Here is a 22,849-nt window from a genome sequence, read left to right as displayed (position 1 = left end):
GTCGTCAAGCTTGTTTAGAGATTTTACTACTCGATGATACATGAGATTCAATAACATTTATTAGCTAGTGAAGATGATTTTGAGTAGACCAAAATCAATTGGAATATGAATACATCCAAGTTCCACTAGACCAAAATCAATAATTAGGCATATCCAAATTCACGGTCTAACCTCCTGAAACTGTTGCAACCCGATCTATATATCCAACCAAGGAAAGAAACCCACGTTGTCCATATACACATGCGCACAAACAATCAATCATACATGAGTATGTTTTCTTAAATTCTCATGAAAGCTTATGACAAATTAGGATTTGGTTAGATAAGGCGTGATTGTTGGATTATTATTAAAGTTGTTTTTAGATTACTAATGTAAGCTAAATGTAGTGTTAAATAACGTAATGTTAGGCGGCATCTTTGGTGAAGAAAAAAAAAAAAAACATTATAGATATAAATATATACACTTTGCCTCCTCACATGTCCAATAAGATCATTGTAACCAATCATAGTGTCCATAAAAGTCATTGCTTTGCTTGTGTAATTGTTATTTTCCACGAACGATGAAATTAAGTTCTTCATTAAAACGCCTACATTACGTAAAGTAATCTTCTTTTATCAACTTGTCATTATCCAGAATGATAATTTAGATTTAGCACCGCTTCTTCATTACATTGTCATAGTATCCAACGTACTAACTATGAAGGTGGTTTTAGCTGAGTCCTAAAACAGAAGACATATATATCTTTGACCGGAGCGTGATGAAATAATGCCCCATCTCTCTCTGTCTCAGAGGAAAACTTATAAGTGGAAATAGTCAAAGGCTCTTGCTCTTTATTCTTTAGCTCGTATTATTAAAGTATTCGAATCTTTGTATTATACGGTGGGGCTAACTTAGGGCTTCATTTTTTTTGTTTGTCAATAAAGTTACTGATTTTACTGCAAATCCTTTATTGCCTCTTGTCAAAGCATCATGGACCCATGGTCCTACTCCTATCTATATGTTTTTTCTTTTCTTTAAAAATAAATTATTATATTAATAAACCACCCAAACCAGGTACAAAATGCCGGTTAATTATTGGGAAAAATATCGTTTTATCTCCCAACTTTCAAAAAGTGGTCAATCAATACGTTAACTTTATATGTGGCTATTTAAAACATGAAATAAACGTTGACTAACGTTTGAGACATGAAAATTCGTTGATCAGGCCAAAATAGACATGCCGTTATAAGTCATTAACGGAATCTCTAACGCCCGTTATCACCCGTAACGACTCTGTTAATCAACTTTCAAATTGTGGCCATTTTAAACATCAACTTCATATGTGGTCATTCAAAACATGAACTAAACGTTGACTAACAATTTGAGACATGAGAATTCGTTCACCAGGCCAAAATAGACATGTCTTAATCAGTCATTAACAGAACCTATAATACTTGTCATTACCCGTTATCGACTCTGTTAGTCTGCCCAAAACGACGTCGTTTTGAAAATAATCGAGAGGAAATCAGGACAAATTTTTTGTTTAAAGCATAATCCAAGGACATAGTTTGATATAGAGACAATCGTAGAGCCAGTAATTGGAAGCAAACATCGTTTATATATTTGTTTTAAATCTAAAAAGGAATCATGGAAGCAAACTTGTAGACCCATCATAGGACTAAATGTAGCTTTTCTGAAATGGAGATGGAGATAATAGGACTATTCATCTTGTTTGAGCTGTTGTAGAAATAGATTTGGGGATTTGGTGTTTTCATTTGGAAAAAAATCTTGATTTTCTCTCGATTATCCTCAAAACGAAATCGTTTTGGACATACTAACAGAGTCGTTAACGGGTGATAACGGATGTTATAGGTACTTTTAACGAATGATGACGACATGTCTATTTTGGCCTGATCAACGAATTCTAATGTTTCAAATGTTAGTCAACGATTAGTTCATGTTTTAAATGGCCACATATGAAATTGATGTTTAAAATGGCCACAATTTGAAAGTTGACTAACAGAGTTATTAGGAGTGATAACGGGCGTTAGAGGTTCCGTTAACGATTGATAACGGCATGTCTATTTTGGCTTGGTCAACGAATTTTCATGTCTCAAACGTTAGTCAACGTTTATTTCATGTTTTAAATGGCCACATATGAAGCTGACGTATTGATTGGCCACTTTTTGAAAGTTGGGAGATAAAACGACATTTTCCCCATTAATTATTACAAAATTGAACCAGGTACAAAATGCCGTTAATTAACCGGACGCAAACCAACAAAAACAAAACAAAACTGTTGATGTATAAAGCAGTTTCACGTTATTGTCTCTTTTTTTCTCCTTGTATCATTACGATCCAAAATTAACAGCAAAATCAATTGAATGTTGAATGATATCTAATTGATTACGTTGGTTTGGATTTAGAGTACATTTCTGTCTTTCTTAGGCCTGATTTTAACGTTTTGACCCATATATCTACATCCTATATTTTACATTTACTAAATAAGACAACCAGCAGTTGCCATTCCGTACATGCATGCGACAACAAGAATCGTTTCCTAGGACCTTGCATTGACTTTTGTTGTTGTACAAAGTTAGATTGTTCGTATATATAAATCTCAGTTATAGTTTTCTTGAACATATAAACCTGTAATGTTTAGCTGATCAGTATGCAAAGCTAGAGAAGCAAGAAAAGCTCATTATGTTGATTGTAGTAACTTGTACGTACCTTCATACGAACAATTAATTTGTCTAGTGTGAATGAATCATGAAGTTTGTAAGAAAATTTTTTGGACTTATTCTTCCCCAGTCAGATACAGCTCACATGGAGATGGATTTTGTTCGTCCACTTGTTTGAGCATAATAAGAGTACCATATGAACCTAATCTTTACTTTAATTTCTATACTTATCTTTGATATTCTAAGCAAATTAAACAATAGGTAGCATAACTTAATAAAATAAATTTTTAAAAAATAATTTGACAAGATTAATCAGAAGAATGTCATACTAATTAACTTTTTCTTTCATAACATGTGCTTTAGTTTGCAGATTAAATAGGATTTATAAATGTTTAAAGCTTCATTTCCCTCAGTTAGTCAAAGTAATTAATGAATAAGAAAGATTTGAAACAAAGATCAGTCACCTACTGATTAGTAGTCAAATGTAAATGATATTTAAGAACTATTAATAAAAAAACTCAGTATAATATTCTTGAGGCTTTTGAAAGCATGGGACGAAAAAGTAAGAAATACTTCAGCATGAGCATGCGTCTCGAAATATGAAATTTAGTTAAAAAAATTTCTGATCCACATCTTTAAGTCACGTTTGCGGTTTGCATCCAACTAAAAATAGTGTAACCAACATCCCAAGTAGGCAAGTATTTTGCAAATACGACCCTTCATGTGACACAAAGTCCACAATAAAACCAAATGATCTAACAATCATCATCCAGATGCTCAAAGGATTAGTATCTGTGAATGAGTTGCTTATATGAATCTGGATTCTTCGAATAATACTCCACCTCAGACTGTTACAAAAAATTTGAAAAAAACAAAAACAATGAATTAGTGCTAATGTACCTTGGTATTGAGAAAGTGAGAATGGGAAACTAAAAGACTAGTGTTACCTTACGGACTCCTTTTATGGCAACTAAAAGCTTTTGTCCAAGCAAATCGTGGAAAACTTCGTCTTTGTCCAGAGCTTCAACAGCTTCTGAAAGCGTTTCAGGAAGTCTGTTCAATGTAGCAGCCACATCCGCCGGATTTATATCTGTTCCATCCGAACAACTCAAGATCAAGCTTCATCTTAAGTTCTTAACACTATATATATGAGAATGAACAGCAGAAGATCTTATTTACCTATTGGAGTAGGAAGTTGGAGATGTCGCCGGAGACCATCAATACCGGCAGCCATTATAACGGCCAAACCAAGGTGAGGGTTTGCAGAGCCATCAAAAGACTTAATCTCAAAGTTAGTAACTAAACCATCAGGAGTTCCTGGTGGAGAAGCTGCTCTTAACGCCGCCTCGCGGTTTTCTCTGCCCCAGCATTGGAATGCTCCACTCCATGTATTAGGTTGGATTCGGTCGTAGCTAAAAATTTAAGTAAAATATGCAACTTTTAATAACAGTTGAGGACATTACTCAAAAAGATGCGGTTTTAATTTAGAGTTACCTGTTTGGGAGTGGAGCTATCACTGCTAAGATTGATGGAAGGTGAAATAGAACTCCGGCCATGAACTCTTCTCCAATGGAAGAGATTCCGTGAGCAGATGACTTATTAGATGCCGGGAAGACATTTTCGCCGTTTTTCCAAAGACTTAGATGCACATGTGATCCAGAACCAATGTCACAAAAATCATACCTGAAGAAAAACACACACAAATGCATTCTTTCAAAATTTGCAGTTACAACGTATAATTTGGTGGGAGAGACTGACATACTTTGGAACAAAGGTCGCAAGCAATCCATGTTTCCTTGCAACCGATCTTATAACTTCACGTGTGTAAACCAAGTTGTCGGCAGCATGGGATGCAACGGTGTGACCGAGAGATACTTCAAACTGACCTTTCCCGGATTCAGCATGAAACTATGACAAAATTTATACATGTTGTCACGGAGCATGTTACAGACTGATCATTGTGAAGGATTTTTGAATTATTTGTAACCTGTTCAACTTCAATGTTCAAGGACTCGAGCGCAGGTACAATTTCGTGGAAAATCGGGGATGCGACATCGAATGAGGATGTGGAACAGTAAGGACCAAATTCAAAAGGCACATACTCTTCTTTCCCTTCCCTTAAAAAAATGGGCAGAACAAGTGTTAAGATTGTGAAATGATTGGATTGAACAAAGAAACCTGAGATTCAAGAAATATGCATACCTCACAACATTCTTGAGGAGATAAAACTCATTCTCAAAACCAGCGTTCATTACCTTAAAACCAAGGAATGTTTGAGCTTAAGCAACCAAAAATCCAATAAAAGTTTTCATAGAATGGCTATATGGAGATTTCTTACCAAGTCAAATTCATCTTTGAGAACTTTTGCGACCCTTCTTAAGGTTTCTCTCGGACAGTACTCCCATGCTTCACCAGGCTTCAAGTGCATGTCAGCTAAAACCATGCTCTCTTGCTTCGTCCTAACGATAAATATGATACAGTAACAATTAAGAAAGAAACATCTGTAAAGTTAACTGCAAAGAGAACGAACATGAGTAAAGTACCAACGTATTGTCTGCTTGGTTGATAGATCTGGAACCAGTCTAATCTCACCCACACCTGTTAAATTAGACTCTTCTGCTGGTCCATCAGTAAATGAAGTCATCCCCATTGATGCAAAAGTCAGACCAACACCGTTCTTCTTCACACTTTTGTTAAAACGCTGCGCTTGAACAGCCTGAAACACAATACAATAAACACAATTCTTGTCAAGTTTCTGTGCTTATAAGGAAACATACTTGAGGGAAAAAGAGAGGTTTCTTTAGAAGAATAAAGAAAAAAAACTCACACGGCATCGTTGTTGTCCAGATGTATCAACCCAAATAATACGTACAAAAGAACTACTATCTTCTTGAACATCAGGCTCCTTCATCTCTAATTTGGGAGATATAATACTTTGTGGACTAGAAGAATTTGAGTCTATATCAAGCTTATAAAATTTAATCGAATTTTGTGAAAAAATGTCTTTAGCTGCATCAATAGCTTCCATGAGTGAGAGATCACCACTGGCACAAGCATCACTCAGAACTAAGAAGATGACCTCACGTGCTTTCTTTGCACCTGCGAAAAACAGCGGGCTATGTTCAAGAGTGAAGCAAGAAGATTTCAAGTTTCAAAGCTTAGAAACAAGATTGGAAAATAAAAAAAGCATGTTACAAACAAACTATACAAAAAAAGGTAGCAACTTCGAGCTAACCTAAATAGTAGGTCTCAGGAGATGCGTACCCATCAGTGCTGAACATAACCTGCAAGGTATCTTATGGTTACTCATGAACAACAACAAAGACAATGCAAGTAATAGAACTTTTTACCTTCTTTATTGAGGCTAAGTCAAGTAGCTCTTTAACTGAAGAAACCATACCATGGACACTAAGCTTTGGAACCGCCAAGCCGAAATCAAGATAAACCTTAAGGAACAAAAATATTGATAGAAAATAAGTTAACGCCTATGAATAATTTAACAGATAATTGAAATGGGATGAAGAAAGACCTGAGGATAAACTGAAGACAGAAAAGATGCTTCCTTTGAGAATGGATAAGCTGCATGAAGAAGAACGATTCGACACTTTGCAAATCTTTTGTCTTCAAGAAGGTTTCTAAGGTGAAGAGGATTTGACAACCTCAAATCTAAATCCCTGTCACCAAAACTGGCTCAAACAACAAAAGAAAAACAGAATTTTCATTACCACAAACCTCTGAGGAATGAGTTTCTGAGGCACAGAACAAGTTCTCAAAAGCTCAGAAACTTAGAAGCATTGGTGGACAAAAGCGTATTGCACACTTCAAGATTCAGGTTTGTCTGATAAAAAGATAAGACTTTACTAACATCAATCACATAGTTTACCAAATCTTGCAAACATACCCGGTGTGAATCTGCAAGGGCAAGTCGCAACGCTCAGCGACCTCCAAACTGATGGTAACAATGTAATCAATCAAGCCTTTGTTTCCTATACGGACAGGACTTCCAGCTGCAGTAATAAAAGGGTTTAAAGTGATCAGAGAACAGCTATGTTACTTCTTGATAGACCAAGCACAACCGTCTTACCTCGCAAGACTTCAACGAGGCCATTCTCAGCAACAGCTTTACTCACATAAGTATCAATATCCAAACCGCTACGATAAGCAGCAATAGTTTTCAAAGCAACAATCTTTGGAACAAGCGTGACCGAAGTAGTCAAGGTTAACCAACACTAGTGAGTAGTCACATTCATTACGAGTGTACTTAAAAGCAAAGATAAAAGGATATGAATTTAATCTTTCAACAAAGGTTTTTGTGAAAGAATCCAAATCCCAAACAGGCGGTTCAGTACTCTTAGAACCATAGAAATAACCATCATCAGGACACTCCTCTTCGAGGATTTGCTCGGCGAGAGTTTCGATACGCAAGACTCGACCGACAAATGGAACAAAGTTTCTATGCCATTCAATGTCATGTTTCTTGTCTAGCTTCAATCCATCATCAATGAGAAGAGCAGAGATTCGAGCTTCTTTAAAACACTTGGAAGTAAAAGAATCCAAACCCGAGGTTTTACGATGTTCCTCAATCGCTTCTAAAGATACTTCAGTGCCATAAAGTTGAGCAATCTCCCTCAAATTCCTCTGTTTCATTCATATAACCAAAAACATTATACCAATAAATCAATCAGAGACTATTTTGGTATAATCGGAACAAGTCAACATCTTGTGACAAAATCGGAACTTTAATTAACTAATTCGATAGAGAGTTATTAGATTCTGATTCAAACGAAAACGACGGTGTGTTAAGGAGACTTGATCAAAATAGAGCCAGAACTGAGATTGGTTGATAACAGAGACATGGTATCGTCGTGTACCTTGAAAGAGAGAGAATGAGGAGCGAAAGTTAAAGCGTCGCCGGCAGCCTCGGAGAAAGTTCCGATGAACGGAAAAGACGAGTCAAGAGAGACAATGTTGTGTGCGTGAGCATCAACGAGCTCTATCTTCTCAATTGCTTCTTTTAACTCCTTAAACTCCATCTCTCCCTTTGTCTAATCAACCGAGGAATAAGAAGACAGAGTTTGATCTTCTTACAATTTTACTACAAGACCGTTTTAAAAAGCATGAGTGAAGAAGATCGAAATCGTTGACTTTTCGTTGTCTGATTTGGTCGGCGGCGTTTAGAGGAGAGTGATGAGCACGTGTTCACGTGACCAACAGTTAGCCTCCACGTGTCCTTACCATTGTGGATAACTTTCAACAGTTTTCTTGGTTTTTCATTTTCCAATTCCGGTTCACGTTCATTTTTCCAAATTCGGGTTCCTTGCCAAAGAAGTGTGTCCAATCTCGTTTAACAAATTCGAATTCCAAATTTATTAGAAAAAACTCCATTTAAACCGGAAAAAAAAAAAAACTGATTAAAGCTAAATTTTTGAAACTTTTGTAAATTGGGTCAATTAGGTGTATAACCATATTTGATAAGCAAATGAAGAATATAGCATCATAATCTTAGAAATTAAGTCAATAGCACAAAGTTCTTGAGAATTACCATTTTGGGTTTTGGTGAGAGGCAAAAATGATTTCTTTATCCTACATGGAGCAAAAAATAATTATACCCCATGGCAAGTTTTTTTGCTTTAATAATTGTTGTAAGAATTTATTCAATTTTGTGATTCTGCTAAAAATCATATTTTCTTTTTTTACATATGATATAGTTTGGATTTTTTAAATCGGATACGTATTTTTTAAAATAGTAAATAGTTTGACATAAATAAAGTAGTATAGAATAAAGTGAAAACAGTATAGAAACGAAGCGTAGTGGCTATGATGATTCTGGAGACGGTGTGGTGGTGGTGGTTACGGTAATAGTGATAGTGTGGTGGTGGTAGACTGGTATTGGTGATGGCATGGTGGTGATGGTTGCGTCGCGGAGACTATGGTGGCGATGACATGGTGGTAATGGACTAATGGTTGTGGTGGTGGTGGTGATTATAAATGGAACGAGACGTAGTGGCCATTATCACTTTGAGGAGGTCGACGATGACTAAAGGTTTCTCTCTAACAGCGTGCTGGTGTGACGGTGTGATAGTGGTTGCGGTGATGGTGTGGTGGTGGTTGTGGTGGAGATGGTGGTGATGACATGGTGAAAATGGTGGTGGTGGTGTTTATAAATGGAACGAGATGTGGTGGTAATTATGACTTCGATGAAATCGACCATGATAAAAGGTTATGGTGGTGAGTGGTGACGGTGTGATAATGGTTACGTTGATGGTAGAAATAAATAGTACAGTTAAAAAGAAGAGTGAAAAGAAGGTAAGAAACAAGGGTATAATGGCAAATATTATAGAAAATATACTGAATATTATCCATTTTTTTTTTTTTTGGTTAGTTAGTGAATTATTAAATTTTTGTTGGTTATGGATGCAAATTTTCCTTGTAAATTCAAAGCTAAACTTTTGAAACTTTTTTGATTAAAGCTAAAACAACATCAAACCAATTCTTTATATTCTACAAACCGAATTTTATTCTGGAAACCGAACAATCGAAATCAACACCAAACCGGAGAAGAAGCAAAAATGAAACAGAACAACTGTGTCATCGTCTTCTAGCTCCGTTTCTTTTCTACACAGAAAATTTTGCAGCTTCTTCTTCTCTATCATTTTTCTTCCATGGAATTGATACAAAATCGTGTTCAAGGGACTACTTTCACGTACGCCAATGAAATCACACGACTCCGCTTTTCTCGGTAACATTCTCATATTTCATACTGTTTTTGATTTTACGTTTCTTTAATTCTTCAGTTGGGTTTATTTAAATCTATCTTCTCTCTGTTTCTCATTCTTTCAGTAGCGTGGTTCAGCAACATATATCTTCCCCTGATTATTTTCGGTGTGTACCAACTATTTCAATAACGCCCACAATGTGTTCGACAAAAGTCCCCAACGAACGTACTGGGAAAATGAACTCTGGTCTCATCTCAACAAGACACCAAATAGATCCTAAGAAAGAATTGTCTCGGATTCTGAGAACAGATGCTGCTGTGAAGGGCATTGAGAGGAAAGCCAACTCCGAAAAGTACTTAACTTTATGGCCAAAAGCTGTTCTTGAAGCTCTTGATGAAGCTATCAAAGAGAATCGATGGCAGTCTGCTCTCAAGGTACACTTTATTTTTGTCCTTCTTCGTCTTTACGGATACTTGGCCATAGATTCGATAGAATTCATTTTCCTGTTTCTCTACTTTATAGATTTTCCATCTTCTTAGGAAGCAGCATTGGTATGAACCAAAATGCAAAACATACACAAAGCTGTTTAAAGTGCTTGGGAATTGCAAACAGCCTGATCAAGCCAGCTTGCTTTTCGAAGTTATGTTGTCTGAAGGATTGAAACCCACCATTGATGTGTATACGTCTCTTATCGCTGTTTATGGCAAAAGCGAGCTTCTAGACAAGGCGTTTTCTACGCTTGAGTATATGAAATCGGTTAGTGATTGCAAGCCAGATGTGTTCACCTTTACTGTTCTCATAAGATGTTGCTGCAAACTTGGTCGGTTTGATCTGGTTAAACGTATCATTCTTGAGATGTCATATCTCGGAGTTGGATGCAGCACGGTTACTTACAATACTATTATTGATGGGTATGGAAAGGCTGGCATGTTTGAGGAAATGGAAAATGTTCTGGCTGATATGATCGAGGATGGAGATTCTCTTCCGGATGTCTTCACGCTTAACTCGATCATTGGGTCGTCGGAAATGGTGGCACACGAGGAAGATGGAGAGCTGGTATAGTCGGTTCCAGCTGATGGGAGTGCAGCCAGACATCACTACATTTAACATACTGATCCTGTCATTTGGAAAAGCTGGAATGTATAAGAAGATGAGCTCGGTCATGGATTTCATGGAGAAAAGGTTCTTCTCCCTGACGACTGTCACTTACAATATAGTGATCGAGACGTTTGGAAAAGCTGGAAAAATCGAGAAAATGGATGATGTATTCAGGAAAATGAAGTATCAAGGAGTGAAACCAAACTCAATCTCTTATTGTTCGCTTGTCAACGCGTATAGCAAAGCTGGTCTTGTCGGTAAGATAGATTCGATTTTGAGGCAAATTGTGAATTCAGATGTAGTACTGGATACACCGTTCTTCAATTGCATAATCAATGCATACGGTCAGGCTGGTGATTTGGCCACGATGAAGGAACTATACATACAAATGGAAGAGAGAAAATGTAAGCCTGATAAAATCACTTTTGCGACTATGATCAAAACCTATAAGGCTCATGGGATATTCGATGCAGTCCAGGAACTCGAGAAACAAATGATTTCCACTGGTGAGAATTTAGATATCCTCTTAGAAAAATAATAATTGAGATAAGAGATATATATGTTGGGTATTGCAGCTCTATTTGGTGGTTGTATTTGTGTCTGAACTATGTTTCTTTTACTGGGTTTTAAGATATAGGCAAGAAGAGGCTTATGGGGTGATGCTTTAGTTTGTGAATGAGCAAATCAATGCAGAAGGAATTTGGAAGTTGTGAATTGTTCACACTAAGAGGATCACTTGAGGTAACCTTTTTGTTATGAAGTGTTTTTTTTACTCTAAACTTCAAGATACAATGGAGACGCATGCCTGAGTGTAAGCCCTGTTCGTTTGCAGAGACGCTGCGACATGGGCATTACTAATGAGAATTTGGGTCGGTTCTGAAATTACCAAATCAGCATTGTGGAGAAAACGTAATGATTCCGGTCAATGTAACTATGTAAGTAATAAAAGCCATCTTATGTAGCTATCAGACTAATGTTATGGTCTACTTTTCACATATGTTAAAAAATATTATCATATATTGTGTTTGTTTATTTTGGATTTGTTTTCATCTTTTTAGGTTGGGACAGCGGTCTAGAATCAAAACTCAATTCAAAGTTGTCTTGGTAAAGTAAAATATAATTTTCTTACGCAGGCTATTTAGACGGGTCAAAATTCAAAACAAATTGTGATCTAAACTCTAACGTAGCTATATATACATATATTGTTTTCCAACATCGTATTACATATATCATTTGTGAAGAGTGACCTGCTTTTCAATCAAAGAGTATTTTTTTTCTCTGTAACATCTTCTACAATGTGTTCTCATGATCCTCTTCACTTCGTCGTAATACCCTTTATGGCCCAAGGCCATATGATCCCATTGGTTGACATCTCTAGGATCTTGTCCCAGCGTCAAGGCGTGACTGTCTCCATCATCACAACTACTCAAAATGTAGCCAAGATCAAGACTTCACTCTCATCTTCCTCTTTGTTTCCGACCATCAACATCGTTGAAGTTAAGTTTCCGTCTCAGCAAGCAGGTTTGCCAGAAGGGTGCGAGAGTGTAGATATGTTGGCTTCAATGGGCGATTTGGTGAAGTTCTTTGACGCGGCCAACTCCCTTGAGGAGCAAGTTGAGAAAGCTATGGAGGAGATGGTTCAGCCACGACCGAGCTGCATCATCGGAGACATGAGCCTTCCTTTCACTTCAAGACTTGCCAAAAAAATGAAGATCCCCAAACTTCTCTTCCATGGGTTTTCTTGTTTCAGCCTCATGTGCATACAAGTGGTTCGACAAAGCGGGATCTTAAAAGTTGTAGAATCTAACGACGAGTATTTCGAGTTGCCCAGCTTGCCTGATAGAGTTGAGTTCACTAAACCTCAGGTCTCTGTGCTGCAGCCTATTGAAGGAAATATGAAAGAGAGTACGGAGAAGATTATTGAAGCTGATAATGACTCTTATGGTGTTATTGTGAACAGTTTTGAAGAGTTAGAGGTTGATTATGCAAGAGAATATAGGCAAGCAAGGGCTGGAAAAGTTTGGTGCGTTGGACCTGTTTCCTTGTGCAATAAGTTAGGGTTAGACAAAGCTAAAAGAGGAGATAAGGCTTCCATTGGTCAAGACCAATGTCTTCAATGGCTTGACTCTCAAGAAAGGGGTTCGGTGCTCTACGTTTGCCTTGGAAGTCTATGTAATCTTCCCTTGGCTCAGCTCAAAGAGCTGGGACTAGGCCTTGAAGAATCTAATAAACCTTTCATATGGGTTATAAGAGAATGGGGACAACATGGAGATTTAGCAAAGTGGATGCAACAAAGCGGATTTGAAGAGCGGATCAAAGATAGAGGACTTGTGATCAAAGGTTGGGCCCCGCAAGTTTTCATCCTCTCACACGCATCCATTGGAGGCTTTTTGAGTCACTGTGGATGGAATTCGACTCTAGAAGGAATTACTGCAGGAGTACCATTATTGACATGGCCTTTGTTTGCTGAACAATTCTTGAATGAGAAGTTAGTGGTGCAGATACTAAAAGCAGGGTTAAAGATAGGAGTAGAGAAATCATCGATGAAATATGGAAAAGAAGAGGAGATAGGAGTGATGGTGAGTAGAGAAAGTGTGAGAAAAGCTGTGGATGAGCTAATGGGTGATAGTGAAGAAGCAGAAGATAGAAGAAGAAAAGTTAAAGAACTTAGTGAATTGGCAAATAAGGCTTTGGAAGAAGGTGGATCTTCAGATTCTAATATCACATTGCTCATTCAAGACATTAAGGAGCAATCACAAAATCAAATTTGAATCAAGGAGGTTACGAGTAAAAATTGGTGTTTGGCATCAGAGGAAGGTTGTAAACTATTTTTATTTCTCCATGTTAGAATAAAGAAGTTTGTAATAATTAAAAAAATAAAAAGGTACTAAATTACCTGCCCAATGTGCCTGAAATAATTGAGCTGGTTTGGTTTATACTTTATAGCAATGGATAATTAACAATATTTCATGTGTCTATCCACAATATAAAGACAAAATTTGTTTCATACTTTTGGACCCATATGTTTTAAAATATAGGTTTTTGTTATTAAACTAGAGCCCATAGATAAAGAACATGGTTTAGGAGAAGAATGAACTGGGGCCTGGATAGAGAACATATCTTCTCTAGATTTTACCAAAAACTCGTCTCCATAATATTTTTGATTCAGGAGCATCAAACCATATACAATGAGTATATTAAAAGACACAAAGAGGATGCTGTTGAGGTCATATCAAATGAAGAAAATAAGGTATTTGGGATTTGGAAATCCAAAGCTTTAGTTGTTCAAGAATTAACAACCAATATTCCTTAGTATTTAAAAGACGACCAAGAGAGGATCATCCAAGAATAACTTATATTGAATCGATTTTTCTTCGTTCAATATTAGTCTATTCAGTTTTCTTCTAAAAATTATTTTAAAAATCAAGTTTTTGGCACTGTAGATTTGGATCATCTGCATGTTAATGTGTTGAATAATAATATTTTTCCAATCACCGATTTTGATAAGATTAAAATATGATACTAGTCAGTCCTTTAGGGTAAGATTGCAGAATTGTTTTCAAAATTTCTGTGAATCTTCTTATGCAAGTTGTTCTGAATTGATTCATTTTTGACATTTGGACGTGGCTTTGCATTTCTCATGAGATTAATACATTTTTTTAAGTTTTATTGATTAAAAGTCTAAGTTTACAGATTGATTCGTCTTAATTAGTCAAATATGAAGATCTTGTAAACAGTAAATGAAGACATAGATGAGAAAGAGATATCAGTATTTTTCTTGTGCACAAAGAGGCATGCTCCATCAAACAACATGAATGTATACATACAATAGTGGCAAAATGAAACTATGCCATATAAACACAAACTTAATTAGACTTTTAATCATTTAAACTATAGTGGATTTTCTTAAATTCGTTTGTGTTTTATATTTTCATATTAAAATAATGTATTCTGCTCTAAATGAAACCATGTTTATTAGAATCTTTATTTAAAATTTGTAAACAAAGACATAAAACAAGAACGGAAAAGAGAATTAATATTTGATTACAAAAATACGAAACTTGTTATCAGTAGAAGATGCCTTGTGAAAAGCAATACTATGTATACATTCATGTTGTAAATATGATACAAGAGTTCATATTTAAAAGCATCAACATAATGACAAATTATGATTAACGAAAAGGTATGAGTGTACACGTCAATTCTCCAATATTCCGAAAGTTGAACTGGTCTACGTTGGTTTGTTAGCCACATACGCACAATTGAACGTTTCAAAGAATCATTTTTCATGCAGACAGAGAAAAAGAAAATGTCCTTTTTAGACGGAACTCTATAAAAAAGATTAGGAAACTATACGTACAAACAGATATGCCGTGGTATTTGGGGTTTGTTTATTTCAAATGATCAGCTTAAATTAATGACTTGACTGTCACAACTATATGATTTTCTCGGGCTAAACGCTAGCTAGCTAGATATTTAGTAGTTTCCTAATTAGTTGGTAGAAATGCCTTGATTTAAAAGATTTTATGAACTTTTTGGTGATAAAATATTAAAATTGAAGTATTGTTTTTCCAGTCTCCAATATATTTCGATGGGGATATTATACATAACCGAAGGTTGAGATCATACATTAATATATCCAAGTTGTCATTCATTATTATTTTTTATTTTTTTTGTTTCATACATTACCTTGTTCTTAGTCATCAAAAGAATATTTGTATTATACATATCCTGATAGACTACAACTTAATAGAATACATGTTTAAATTTCAAGTATTTCGCATATCCAAAGTTATAGATTCGTTCATTACCACCAGCTAGTGATATCTTGAGTTGAGGTAGCCTTTGATTTTGTTTTCCTTCTTTCTTCTTTCATGCGATCTTTGGAACCAATGTTTTGAACTCCGTACGTACCTACACATTTTTTTAAAAAAAATTGATCATACGTACAGAAGAAGACGGTTCTTTTCTTCTAGTTTTGTTCAATCTAACTAACGATGTGAATTATGTATCAACCTTATAAAATACACGATGTGAATCATGTGATAACAAAACTTCGTGGTGGAGATCTGAAAAAAAAGAAAAAAAAGATAACCAAACTAATGATCTAAGATATTCTAACTTATATATGGGGGGTGGGGGACAAACCATAATTAATGGAACTCTAAACGCCCCAACGGCCAAGCTTGACCTACTTGAATCATTGTCAGAAAAAAAAACAAAAGAATATAACAATTTTTATATAAAGTTGTCTTTTCTTAAATGTCATCAGTGAATATTTAACTTGTATCACTAATAAAAAAATTAACATACGTTTATTTCAACTTAATTGACGTATATCACTGGACTAAGAATTTCAACATTTTTGGTTTCATGTGAGAATTTAAACTTCCTCATATTTTCCTTGAAATTTTATCTTATGTAACTCATTAACAATGTGTCATGGTGTAATGACGTAAGTCACTTCCGTCAGCGACAAAAGATTTAAAACAAATGAGGGTACATGATTGGTTCTCTAAACAATAGTTTTTTTCGTGACTTGTTCAAAGTCAATATACAGCTTTTGATGACTTTCCCAACAAATTGAGGTCGGCATTACCAGATGCATTCACACATGTATTTATTTATATATACATGTAGTCGAATTTTGTGTATTTTCTATATGCGTAAATGTTTGCTAAACCCAAAAATGGAATCAAAACTAGTTTCAAAAGCCAAAAAACTTCACTTTGTTTTGATCCCTCTCATGGCTCAAGGGCATCTGATCCCTATGGTCGACATCTCCAAGATTCTTGCGCGACAAGGCAACATCGTTACCATAGTTACAACCCCTCAAAATGCTTCTAGGTTTGCGAAGACAGTTGACCGAGCAAGATCGGAGTCGGGTCTTAAAGTGATCAATGTCGTTAACTTTCCAATTCCTTACAAAGAATTCGGTCTTCCCAAAGATTGTGAGACTCTCGACACTTTGCCCTCTAAAGACCTCCTACGGAAATTCTATGACGCTGTGGACAAACTTCAGGAGCCTTTGGAACGGTTTCTTGAGCAACACGATATCCCTCCAAGTTGCATAATCTCCGATAAATGCCTTTTTTGGACGTCAAAAACCGCAAAGAGGTTCAAGATCCCGAGGATCGTTTTCCATGGAATGTGTTGCTTCTCTCTTTTGAGTTCGCACAACGTCCATCTTCATAGCCCGCACCTTTCGGTTTCTTCGGCCTCAGAGCCATTCTCTATACCAGGAATGCCACATAGGATTGAGATAGCTAGAGATCAGTTACCGGGTGCGTTTAAGAAGTTAGCAAATATGGATGACGTTCGCGAGAAGATGCGTGAATCTGAATCAGAAGCCTTTGGGGTTATTGTTAATAGCTTCCAAGAATTGGAGCCTGGCTATGCAGAGGCCTACGCTGAGGCCATCAATAAGAAGGTATGGTTCGTTGGACCCGTTTCTTTATGCAATGACCGTGTGGTGGACCTATTCGATAGAGGAAACAACGGTAACATCGCGATAAGCCAGACCGAATGCTTGCAGTTTCTCGACTCGATGAGACCAAGGTCCGTCTTATATGTTTGTCTTGGTAGCCTCTGTCGACTAATACCTAATCAACTAATAGAACTAGGTTTAGGGTTAGAAGAATCGGGAAACCCCTTTATTTGGGTGATCAAGACCGAGGAAAAACATATGACTGAGCTAGACGAATGGCTAAAACGCGAAAATTTTGAAGAGCGAGTTAGAGGAAGAGGGATAATAATAAAGGGTTGGAGTCCTCAGGCTATGATACTTTCACATGGTTCAACCGGAGGGTTCTTAACTCATTGCGGTTGGAACTCTACAATAGAAGCGATATGTTTTGGTGTACCAATGATCACATGGCCGTTGTTCGCTGAACAATTCCTCAATGAGAAACTCATTGTGGAGGTTTTGAACATCGGGGTTAGGGTTGGGGTGGAGATTCCGGTGAGATGGGGAGACGAGGAGAGACTTGGAGTGTTGGTCAAGAAACAGGGTGTTGTGAAAGCTATAAAGCTTTTGATGGACGAAGATTGTCAACGTGTAGACGAAGATGATGATAGTGAATTCGTGAGACGAAGGAGACGTATTCAAGAACTTGCAGTAATGGCGAAAAAGGCTGTCGAAGAAAAGGGATCTTCGAGTATTAACGTTTCAATTTTAATCCAAGATGTTTTAGAGCAATTGAGTCTTGAGTAGAAAATCTAATGTAGAAGGTAATATAAAATTTATAAGAATATAACACCAAACGATTTTTCATTTTTGCCGAAGAAGAAAATTTCATACTATAATGTGCATAACATATAGTCACATACGTTGTATTAATGACCTCTTATCCTAGCATAGTGATTTAAAACTACTCTTGAAATCATCACATAATGTGCCTTTTTTGCTTTTGTCGAAAGATGAAACTTATGAAACAATGCCTTTAAGGATGCACTTAGAAATAGACTTTAGATGATTACATCTTGATAAAGATATTAATGTATTCATTAGAGATCTCAACAAAGAGCTAGGTCTTTTGATTAATTTATTCGAAGCATCTAGAAATATCAGAAGATAAATGCTTTAACAGTACTACTTCTGAAACTCTAAGATGGTGTAGAAGTAATCGATGTAGAAAGGTCGAAAAGTAGGGAATCCCGCAGAGAGACCAAGCTCTTTAAACTCTTCTTCGGTTCTATGCTTACCTTTGGTTCTATAGATGGTCATGACAAAGATGTCGCCTTCTAACAAGGCACGAGTCCGGTGGCTATCATCGGTTTCCTTAGGCAAGACAGGCTCACACGCAATTAGCTTTCCTCCAACCGGTAATGCGTTGTAGCAATTCTTCATTATCTGCTTGCATTCTTCATCCGTCCATGTCGTTAACACCCACTGTCCACGCAGACAACAACATTAAGCAAGAAATGTGTTTATTTGTTTGTGTTGTTCTTTCAACGAACATCAGATCCCTATCCATGGTGTAGCTAGATCACAAGTTTTTGGTCTGATAAATATGTATAATTAGTATTGAAATGATCTTAAATAAATGAATGTGACCAGTCGCATGATCAAACGATAACTGAGCCTATATACTACCATTAGTCTACCGAACATATTGTCCGTAGCGACCTATTTACCAAAATCACCATAAACCTTTAAACTATATTACAGAAATGAAAATTCGTCCTATTAGCAAAAATGTTAGTAGGTGTATTCTCGTGACAATAATGTTACCACAAACCTTCATGAAGATTGCGTCAGCGCTTGGAACTGATTGGAACATATCCCCACCCACGTGAGTCACTCCTAAACCATACAATATCATCCATTATTACTACATTACTAAAAATAGCTTTTTTACTTTCAGAAAGTAACATAAATATTCGATGCAAATATCAAACTTACCAGGAATATTGGGGGCTTTGGCAACAACTTCAGGTAAATCGAAATTAATCCCTTCACGGACGTTAGGAAATTGGTTAAGGATCATACGGAGACAATCTCCTGCACTACCTCCTACGTCAACCAAATTATCCACGGATTTAAACCCATCGTAGCCGTCCAATATAGCTTTCATGAACGGCACAGATACCCCAGACATTGCCTTTTGCATCAGACCGTTCATCTCTTCACTTTTCCCATACTGAGCGTAAGCCGCCTCGCCGTTAGCTTTCACGTACGGCTCTGTCTCCGGCTCCACCACCGCCGTGTGAACTAGTGGCCATGCTCGCATCAACGCCTCCTGTAAAATGACATTTTCACAGTACGTTTTATTAGTAAACTCCGACCTTCGTTTATATCTGTAGAAGAATTCCAGACCGAAATCTAGACTAAGCTCAGAGATTTGTGATAAATAGAATATTTTTGTCATTTAATCACCCAATCTAAACATAATACCCCAACCCCAAAACTGAAACCACTAGACCATCAAGAATTGGTTTAATTAACTCCGATTTTGGACAATAAAATGAGTCTTCGAAATTTGAATCGTAAACCTGGTGATGTTGGAGGACGTAGGCGGCATAAGAGAGGCCGCCGGAGTCGGTGACAAGAGTTTTTCCAACGTCCGTAAGAGAGTATTTCCTCTCGATGGATCCGACAAGGTGTTCGGAGAAGACACCGTAGCTAGTAAGCATCCGAAGTATACGTTGGAGATTCTCGGGATCGCCGCCAATGGTAGTGTCAGATGCGAAAAGGAGGCGAGGGAGGATCTCGGCAGCGGAGAGAGGAGAATTGGTCCCGCCGTTCCAAATGGCGTCGGCAATGCCTAATCGCACGGCGGCGTTGAGTGACATGGGAACGCTGATCATGTTAGCGAGCTCCATAATGGCAAGACGAGCTCTGTTCCTAGTCTCTGAGCTTTCTTTCTCCATTTTTTTTTTCTATCTTCCTCGTACGTGAAAGTGAAACTACACTTCGCTATAGAACCACTAGTATTGGTTTTTATGGTTTTAAGGTTAATGTTGCGTGTGGTTCATATGAAATGGAACTTAATGCTTATGTTTTTTTTTTAGACTTTAGTTTAAACATATCACTGTTCAAAATTCACATTTCCGATAGTACAATTTTTCGATAATTTCTTTTTTGACGTTATTTCTCAAGAGTACTACTATGTAACAAGTCCATTAACACCAATCAATCATGATGGTAACAAAAATAATCAATGATCATAAAGGCAGATGAAAACATAATTGACCTTCATCTTCGATATTCTGGCTTTACCTTTGGCTCACTTTCATATACAATCCCTGCAATTAAAAAGATTCAGCATCAGAAGAGTTGGAATCATTCTAAACAAAACAGTCACTCTAATTAATCTGAGTTTTGAAAACATTGGCATACATTGGTGGTGTGTATGGTTGCTCCAGTGGTCATGCTAATGGTCTGATCAGGAACCAGCTCGACGTTTAACCGCTGAAGAAACACCGCGAGCGCCACAATTGCCTCCATTAATGCAAACTGATCGCCTACACATTTTCTAGGCCCTCCACTAAATGGTATGAATCTGGTGAAAAGCAAATCCTAATTAACCTTTCTAATCAAAATTGATTTTCAATAGTTTGTGTCAAAACATGTGCACTGGTGAGTTTACTTGAAATCGGTGTTTGTTTCATTAGGGATTGCGCCTTCTATGTCGAATCGTTCAGGCAGAAATTCCTCGGCTTTTTCCCATACCTTTGGAATAACAAACAACAAACACATAAGAAATGTGGGCATGAATGTAATACTAGGAGTGCCCAATGCGGTTAAATATCCGAACCAAACCAAAATCGTACCAGAGAACCGATCCGAACATTAAAGAGAAGGATTAGGCTCCCCTAAATGTTACTATGGATGAGAGAAGGAAGGGAACTGTACCTCGGAAGAACGATGGATGTTATAGACCGAAATCATAATGTCTTGTCCGGTATTAACATTGTAGTTCCCAGGAAGAATGTCAGGAACTTGAGCTCTTCTAATCAGGACCTACCAGGAAACAAAGCAATCAGAAAATTTAGCCCATGAATAATTAATTGGAGAGATGAGCTTGGTTTCTTACAGGAGGGTGAGGGTAGAGACGCATTGACTCGTTTATACAGCGAGTAATGTACTTCAACTCCTTTATATCCTCATAAGCCGGTTTTCTTCCCGTTAAAACTCTGTCTACTTCTTCTTGTGCTTTCGCCAATGCAGATGAGTTCTACGAACATAAAGAATTTGAAGAGGTAAGTGAGAACAGAGAGGCTCCCCTCCAAGTAAATTCTGTAGCATAACAAAGTAAAAGATACCAAAAGGTACCTTACTTAGGAGATAAAGGGTCCAAGTGAGGACAGATCCAGTTGTTTCATGACCCGCGACAAGCATTGAAAGAAGATCATCTCGTAACTGCACACTTGACACCTGAAAAACCGCACAATCCAAAGTCAGCTTCAATTTGGAATAATTAAAGGCCAAGTTTGCTAATGGACTGAATGAACAAAAAACGTTTAACCTCTTCTCTGCTTGCAAGCAAAAAACGAAGGATACTTGGGTCAGCATCATTTACATACTCCTCATCATTGATTCTTTCGCCTTCTCTTTCGACAATTTCTTTGCACTTAGCAATGAGGTCTTCAACAGTTTCCCTTATCAAAGTTACAGCCTTTTCAGCTTTCACCTGTCTCGGGACTATCTTACACAATGCATCGATCTGAAAAAAAAAGAACCAAACCCTCTCAATTAACAAGAATCCAAGTATGCCACACAATCAACAAACCACAGGAAAACACACAAAACTTGCCTTCCAATATGGTAGAAGATCAGTAGAACGAAGCTCAGCTTCTTTAAGAGCAGTGTAAACAGCTTCAATGACAGGACTATCGGTAGTCAAAGAATCGAAATTGTAGTTAAAAAGAGACAAGCCAATGACGTCAAGAGTCATCTGAGAGAACTTCTCTTCCATGTTCACAGAACTTCCGTCTTCTGCATAAGGCTGCAACTTCTCAACAAGCCTCTCTGCACATTCACAGAATACTCTCTCCACAATCACAGACAAATACTTCTTGTGAAGCGATGGAACCACCGCTCTCCGCCTCGCCTGATATCAAAGATCAAACATCAATGGTTCAAATTTACGGTTACTTATCACACAAGACAGTCACACATTACTTCCAAAAACTTCAAAAATTGAGATAGGAGAAGATGAAATTACCGTCCAAAGAGGCCCTTCAGCGATAGCGAAACCCGAACCGAATAGAAATTCGGAGACTTCAGCTACTAATCCTTTAGCGTACTTTGGATAATTCCTCAAAACGTGTTTAGCGATTGCTGGGTCACTCACAATTACGAAATTACGAGGACCAGCAGCGAGACGGTAAATGGGTCCGTACTCATTCATCCATTTGTAGAGAGGTAAGAAGAGAGCACCTCCGAGGAGGTCAGAGACGTCTTCGAGCTTCGCGTTCGCGATTGGTATGCCTGAATCGTCGTTTTGTCCTGAGGAAATGGTACGAGTGAGTGATGTGAGCCAATCGGGACTGACCCATGACTGGGATTTCGATGAATTGGTCTCGAGTTTGGGTTTGGGTTTAGGTTTAGGTTTCTCAATGGAGGATTTGATAGAGAAAGAGAAGAATTTTGGGTTTGGAGAAGGAAAACGCGTAGATTTCGGAGTGAATAGAGAAGAGTAAGAAGAGGAAGATGGAGAAAAGAGTGAAGACTCCATTGATGACCTCTTTTCGAAGCTTCGGTGTAGGAAATATTTGACTCTGTGTAGAAACGCGAGCCGTTTGACGTAGATAAGGACGACGATGAATTAAACGACTCCGTTTTGATAGTCAAAAACTTATTATGGGCCTCGTATTTGGGCCTTTTTGAGAGCAAAGAAGCAAAATCTGAAAAGAAACAGAGAAGATCGA

General features: G+C 37.3%; 6 protein-coding genes across 6 annotated transcripts; 3 read left to right on the top strand and 3 right to left on the bottom strand.

The window, feature by feature from the left end:
* Nucleotides 1–3,169: 3,169 nt before the first annotated feature.
* LOC9313974 (protein fluG) lies at nucleotides 3,170–7,798 on the bottom strand. Its single transcript, XM_021025476.1, has 17 exons — nucleotides 7,532–7,798; nucleotides 6,946–7,298; nucleotides 6,745–6,860; nucleotides 6,562–6,667; nucleotides 6,190–6,346; nucleotides 6,011–6,106; nucleotides 5,896–5,944; nucleotides 5,488–5,759; nucleotides 5,204–5,376; nucleotides 4,999–5,119; nucleotides 4,863–4,915; nucleotides 4,648–4,777; nucleotides 4,423–4,568; nucleotides 4,155–4,343; nucleotides 3,840–4,072; nucleotides 3,608–3,750; nucleotides 3,170–3,508 (listed from the first exon to the last, which is right to left on the bottom strand). The coding sequence occupies exons 1-17, from the start codon at nucleotides 7,691–7,693 to the stop codon at nucleotides 3,446–3,448; spliced, it is 2,562 nt and encodes an 853-aa protein (XP_020881135.1). The 5' UTR covers nucleotides 7,694–7,798; the 3' UTR covers nucleotides 3,170–3,445.
* A 1,353-nt stretch (nucleotides 7,799–9,151) lies between these two features.
* Nucleotides 9,152–11,750, top strand: LOC9313973 (pentatricopeptide repeat-containing protein At3g53170). Its single transcript, XM_021026050.1, is given in 7 exon segments — nucleotides 9,152–9,399; nucleotides 9,501–9,810; nucleotides 9,899–10,395; nucleotides 10,397–10,980; nucleotides 11,106–11,215; nucleotides 11,307–11,409; nucleotides 11,533–11,750. Coding segments are annotated over 5 exon segments (1,497 nt in total). The 5' UTR covers nucleotides 9,152–9,322; the 3' UTR covers nucleotides 11,135–11,215; nucleotides 11,307–11,409; nucleotides 11,533–11,750.
* Nucleotides 11,748–13,450, top strand: LOC9313972 (UDP-glycosyltransferase 73C7). The gene has a single exon (XM_002877858.2). The coding sequence runs from the start codon at nucleotides 11,770–11,772 to the stop codon at nucleotides 13,243–13,245; it is 1,476 nt and encodes a 491-aa protein (XP_002877904.2). The 5' UTR covers nucleotides 11,748–11,769; the 3' UTR covers nucleotides 13,246–13,450.
* Nucleotides 13,451–15,989: 2,539 nt separating this feature from the next.
* Nucleotides 15,990–17,747, top strand: LOC9312259 (UDP-glycosyltransferase 73D1). Its single transcript, XM_002877857.2, has one exon. The coding sequence runs from the start codon at nucleotides 16,077–16,079 to the stop codon at nucleotides 17,685–17,687; it is 1,611 nt and encodes a 536-aa protein (XP_002877903.2). The 5' UTR covers nucleotides 15,990–16,076; the 3' UTR covers nucleotides 17,688–17,747.
* Nucleotides 17,748–17,900: 153 nt separating this feature from the next.
* Nucleotides 17,901–19,923, bottom strand: LOC110228348 (caffeic acid 3-O-methyltransferase). Its single transcript, XM_021025502.1, has 4 exons — nucleotides 19,469–19,923; nucleotides 18,879–19,215; nucleotides 18,715–18,779; nucleotides 17,901–18,365 (listed from the first exon to the last, which is right to left on the bottom strand). The coding sequence occupies exons 1-4, from the start codon at nucleotides 19,844–19,846 to the stop codon at nucleotides 18,066–18,068; spliced, it is 1,080 nt and encodes a 359-aa protein (XP_020881161.1). The 5' UTR covers nucleotides 19,847–19,923; the 3' UTR covers nucleotides 17,901–18,065.
* A 66-nt stretch (nucleotides 19,924–19,989) lies between these two features.
* Nucleotides 19,990–22,713, bottom strand: LOC9313971 (carotene epsilon-monooxygenase, chloroplastic). Its single transcript, XM_021025501.1, has 9 exons — nucleotides 22,144–22,713; nucleotides 21,733–22,029; nucleotides 21,445–21,642; nucleotides 21,252–21,353; nucleotides 21,013–21,153; nucleotides 20,832–20,939; nucleotides 20,566–20,648; nucleotides 20,316–20,478; nucleotides 19,990–20,221 (listed from the first exon to the last, which is right to left on the bottom strand). The coding sequence occupies exons 1-9, from the start codon at nucleotides 22,654–22,656 to the stop codon at nucleotides 20,192–20,194; spliced, it is 1,635 nt and encodes a 544-aa protein (XP_020881160.1). The 5' UTR covers nucleotides 22,657–22,713; the 3' UTR covers nucleotides 19,990–20,191.
* Between the last annotated feature and the right edge of the window lie 136 nt (nucleotides 22,714–22,849).

This window comes from Arabidopsis lyrata (assembly GCF_000004255.2).
Source record: "Arabidopsis lyrata subsp. lyrata unplaced genomic scaffold ARALYscaffold_5, whole genome shotgun sequence".
Classification (NCBI taxonomy): Eukaryota; Viridiplantae; Streptophyta; class Magnoliopsida; order Brassicales; family Brassicaceae; genus Arabidopsis; species Arabidopsis lyrata.
This window is presented reverse-complemented; position numbering and strand designations above follow the sequence as displayed.

Coding starts and splice junctions, on each gene's coding strand:
- LOC9313974 (XM_021025476.1), bottom strand. CDS start 7,693: ATGGAGTTTAAGGAGTTAAAAGAAGCAATTGAGAAGATAGAGCTCGTT. Junction 7,299..7,531: donor CTCATTCTCTCTCTTTCAAG/GTACACGACGAT, acceptor TGAATGAAACAG/AGGAATTTGAGGGAGATTGC. Junction 4,916..4,998: donor TCAAAGATGAATTTGACTTG/GTAAGAAATCTC, acceptor CTTGGTTTTAAG/GTAATGAACGCTGGTTTTGA.
- LOC9313972 (XM_002877858.2), top strand. CDS start 11,770: ATGTGTTCTCATGATCCTCTTCACTTCGTCGTAATACCCTTTATGGCC.
- LOC9312259 (XM_002877857.2), top strand. CDS start 16,077: ATGCATTCACACATGTATTTATTTATATATACATGTAGTCGAATTTTG.
- LOC110228348 (XM_021025502.1), bottom strand. CDS start 19,846: ATGGAGAAAGAAAGCTCAGAGACTAGGAACAGAGCTCGTCTTGCCATT. Junction 19,216..19,468: donor ACGTCCTCCAACATCACCAG/GTTTACGATTCA, acceptor GTCATTTTACAG/GAGGCGTTGATGCGAGCATG. Junction 18,366..18,714: donor CTGACGCAATCTTCATGAAG/GTTTGTGGTAAC, acceptor CTGCGTGGACAG/TGGGTGTTAACGACATGGAC.
- LOC9313971 (XM_021025501.1), bottom strand. CDS start 22,656: ATGGAGTCTTCACTCTTTTCTCCATCTTCCTCTTCTTACTCTTCTCTA. Junction 21,354..21,444: donor TGCTTGCAAGCAGAGAAGAG/GTTAAACGTTTT, acceptor GCGGTTTTTCAG/GTGTCAAGTGTGCAGTTACG. Junction 20,940..21,012: donor GTCTCTACCCTCACCCTCCT/GTAAGAAACCAA, acceptor GTTTCCTGGTAG/GTCCTGATTAGAAGAGCTCA.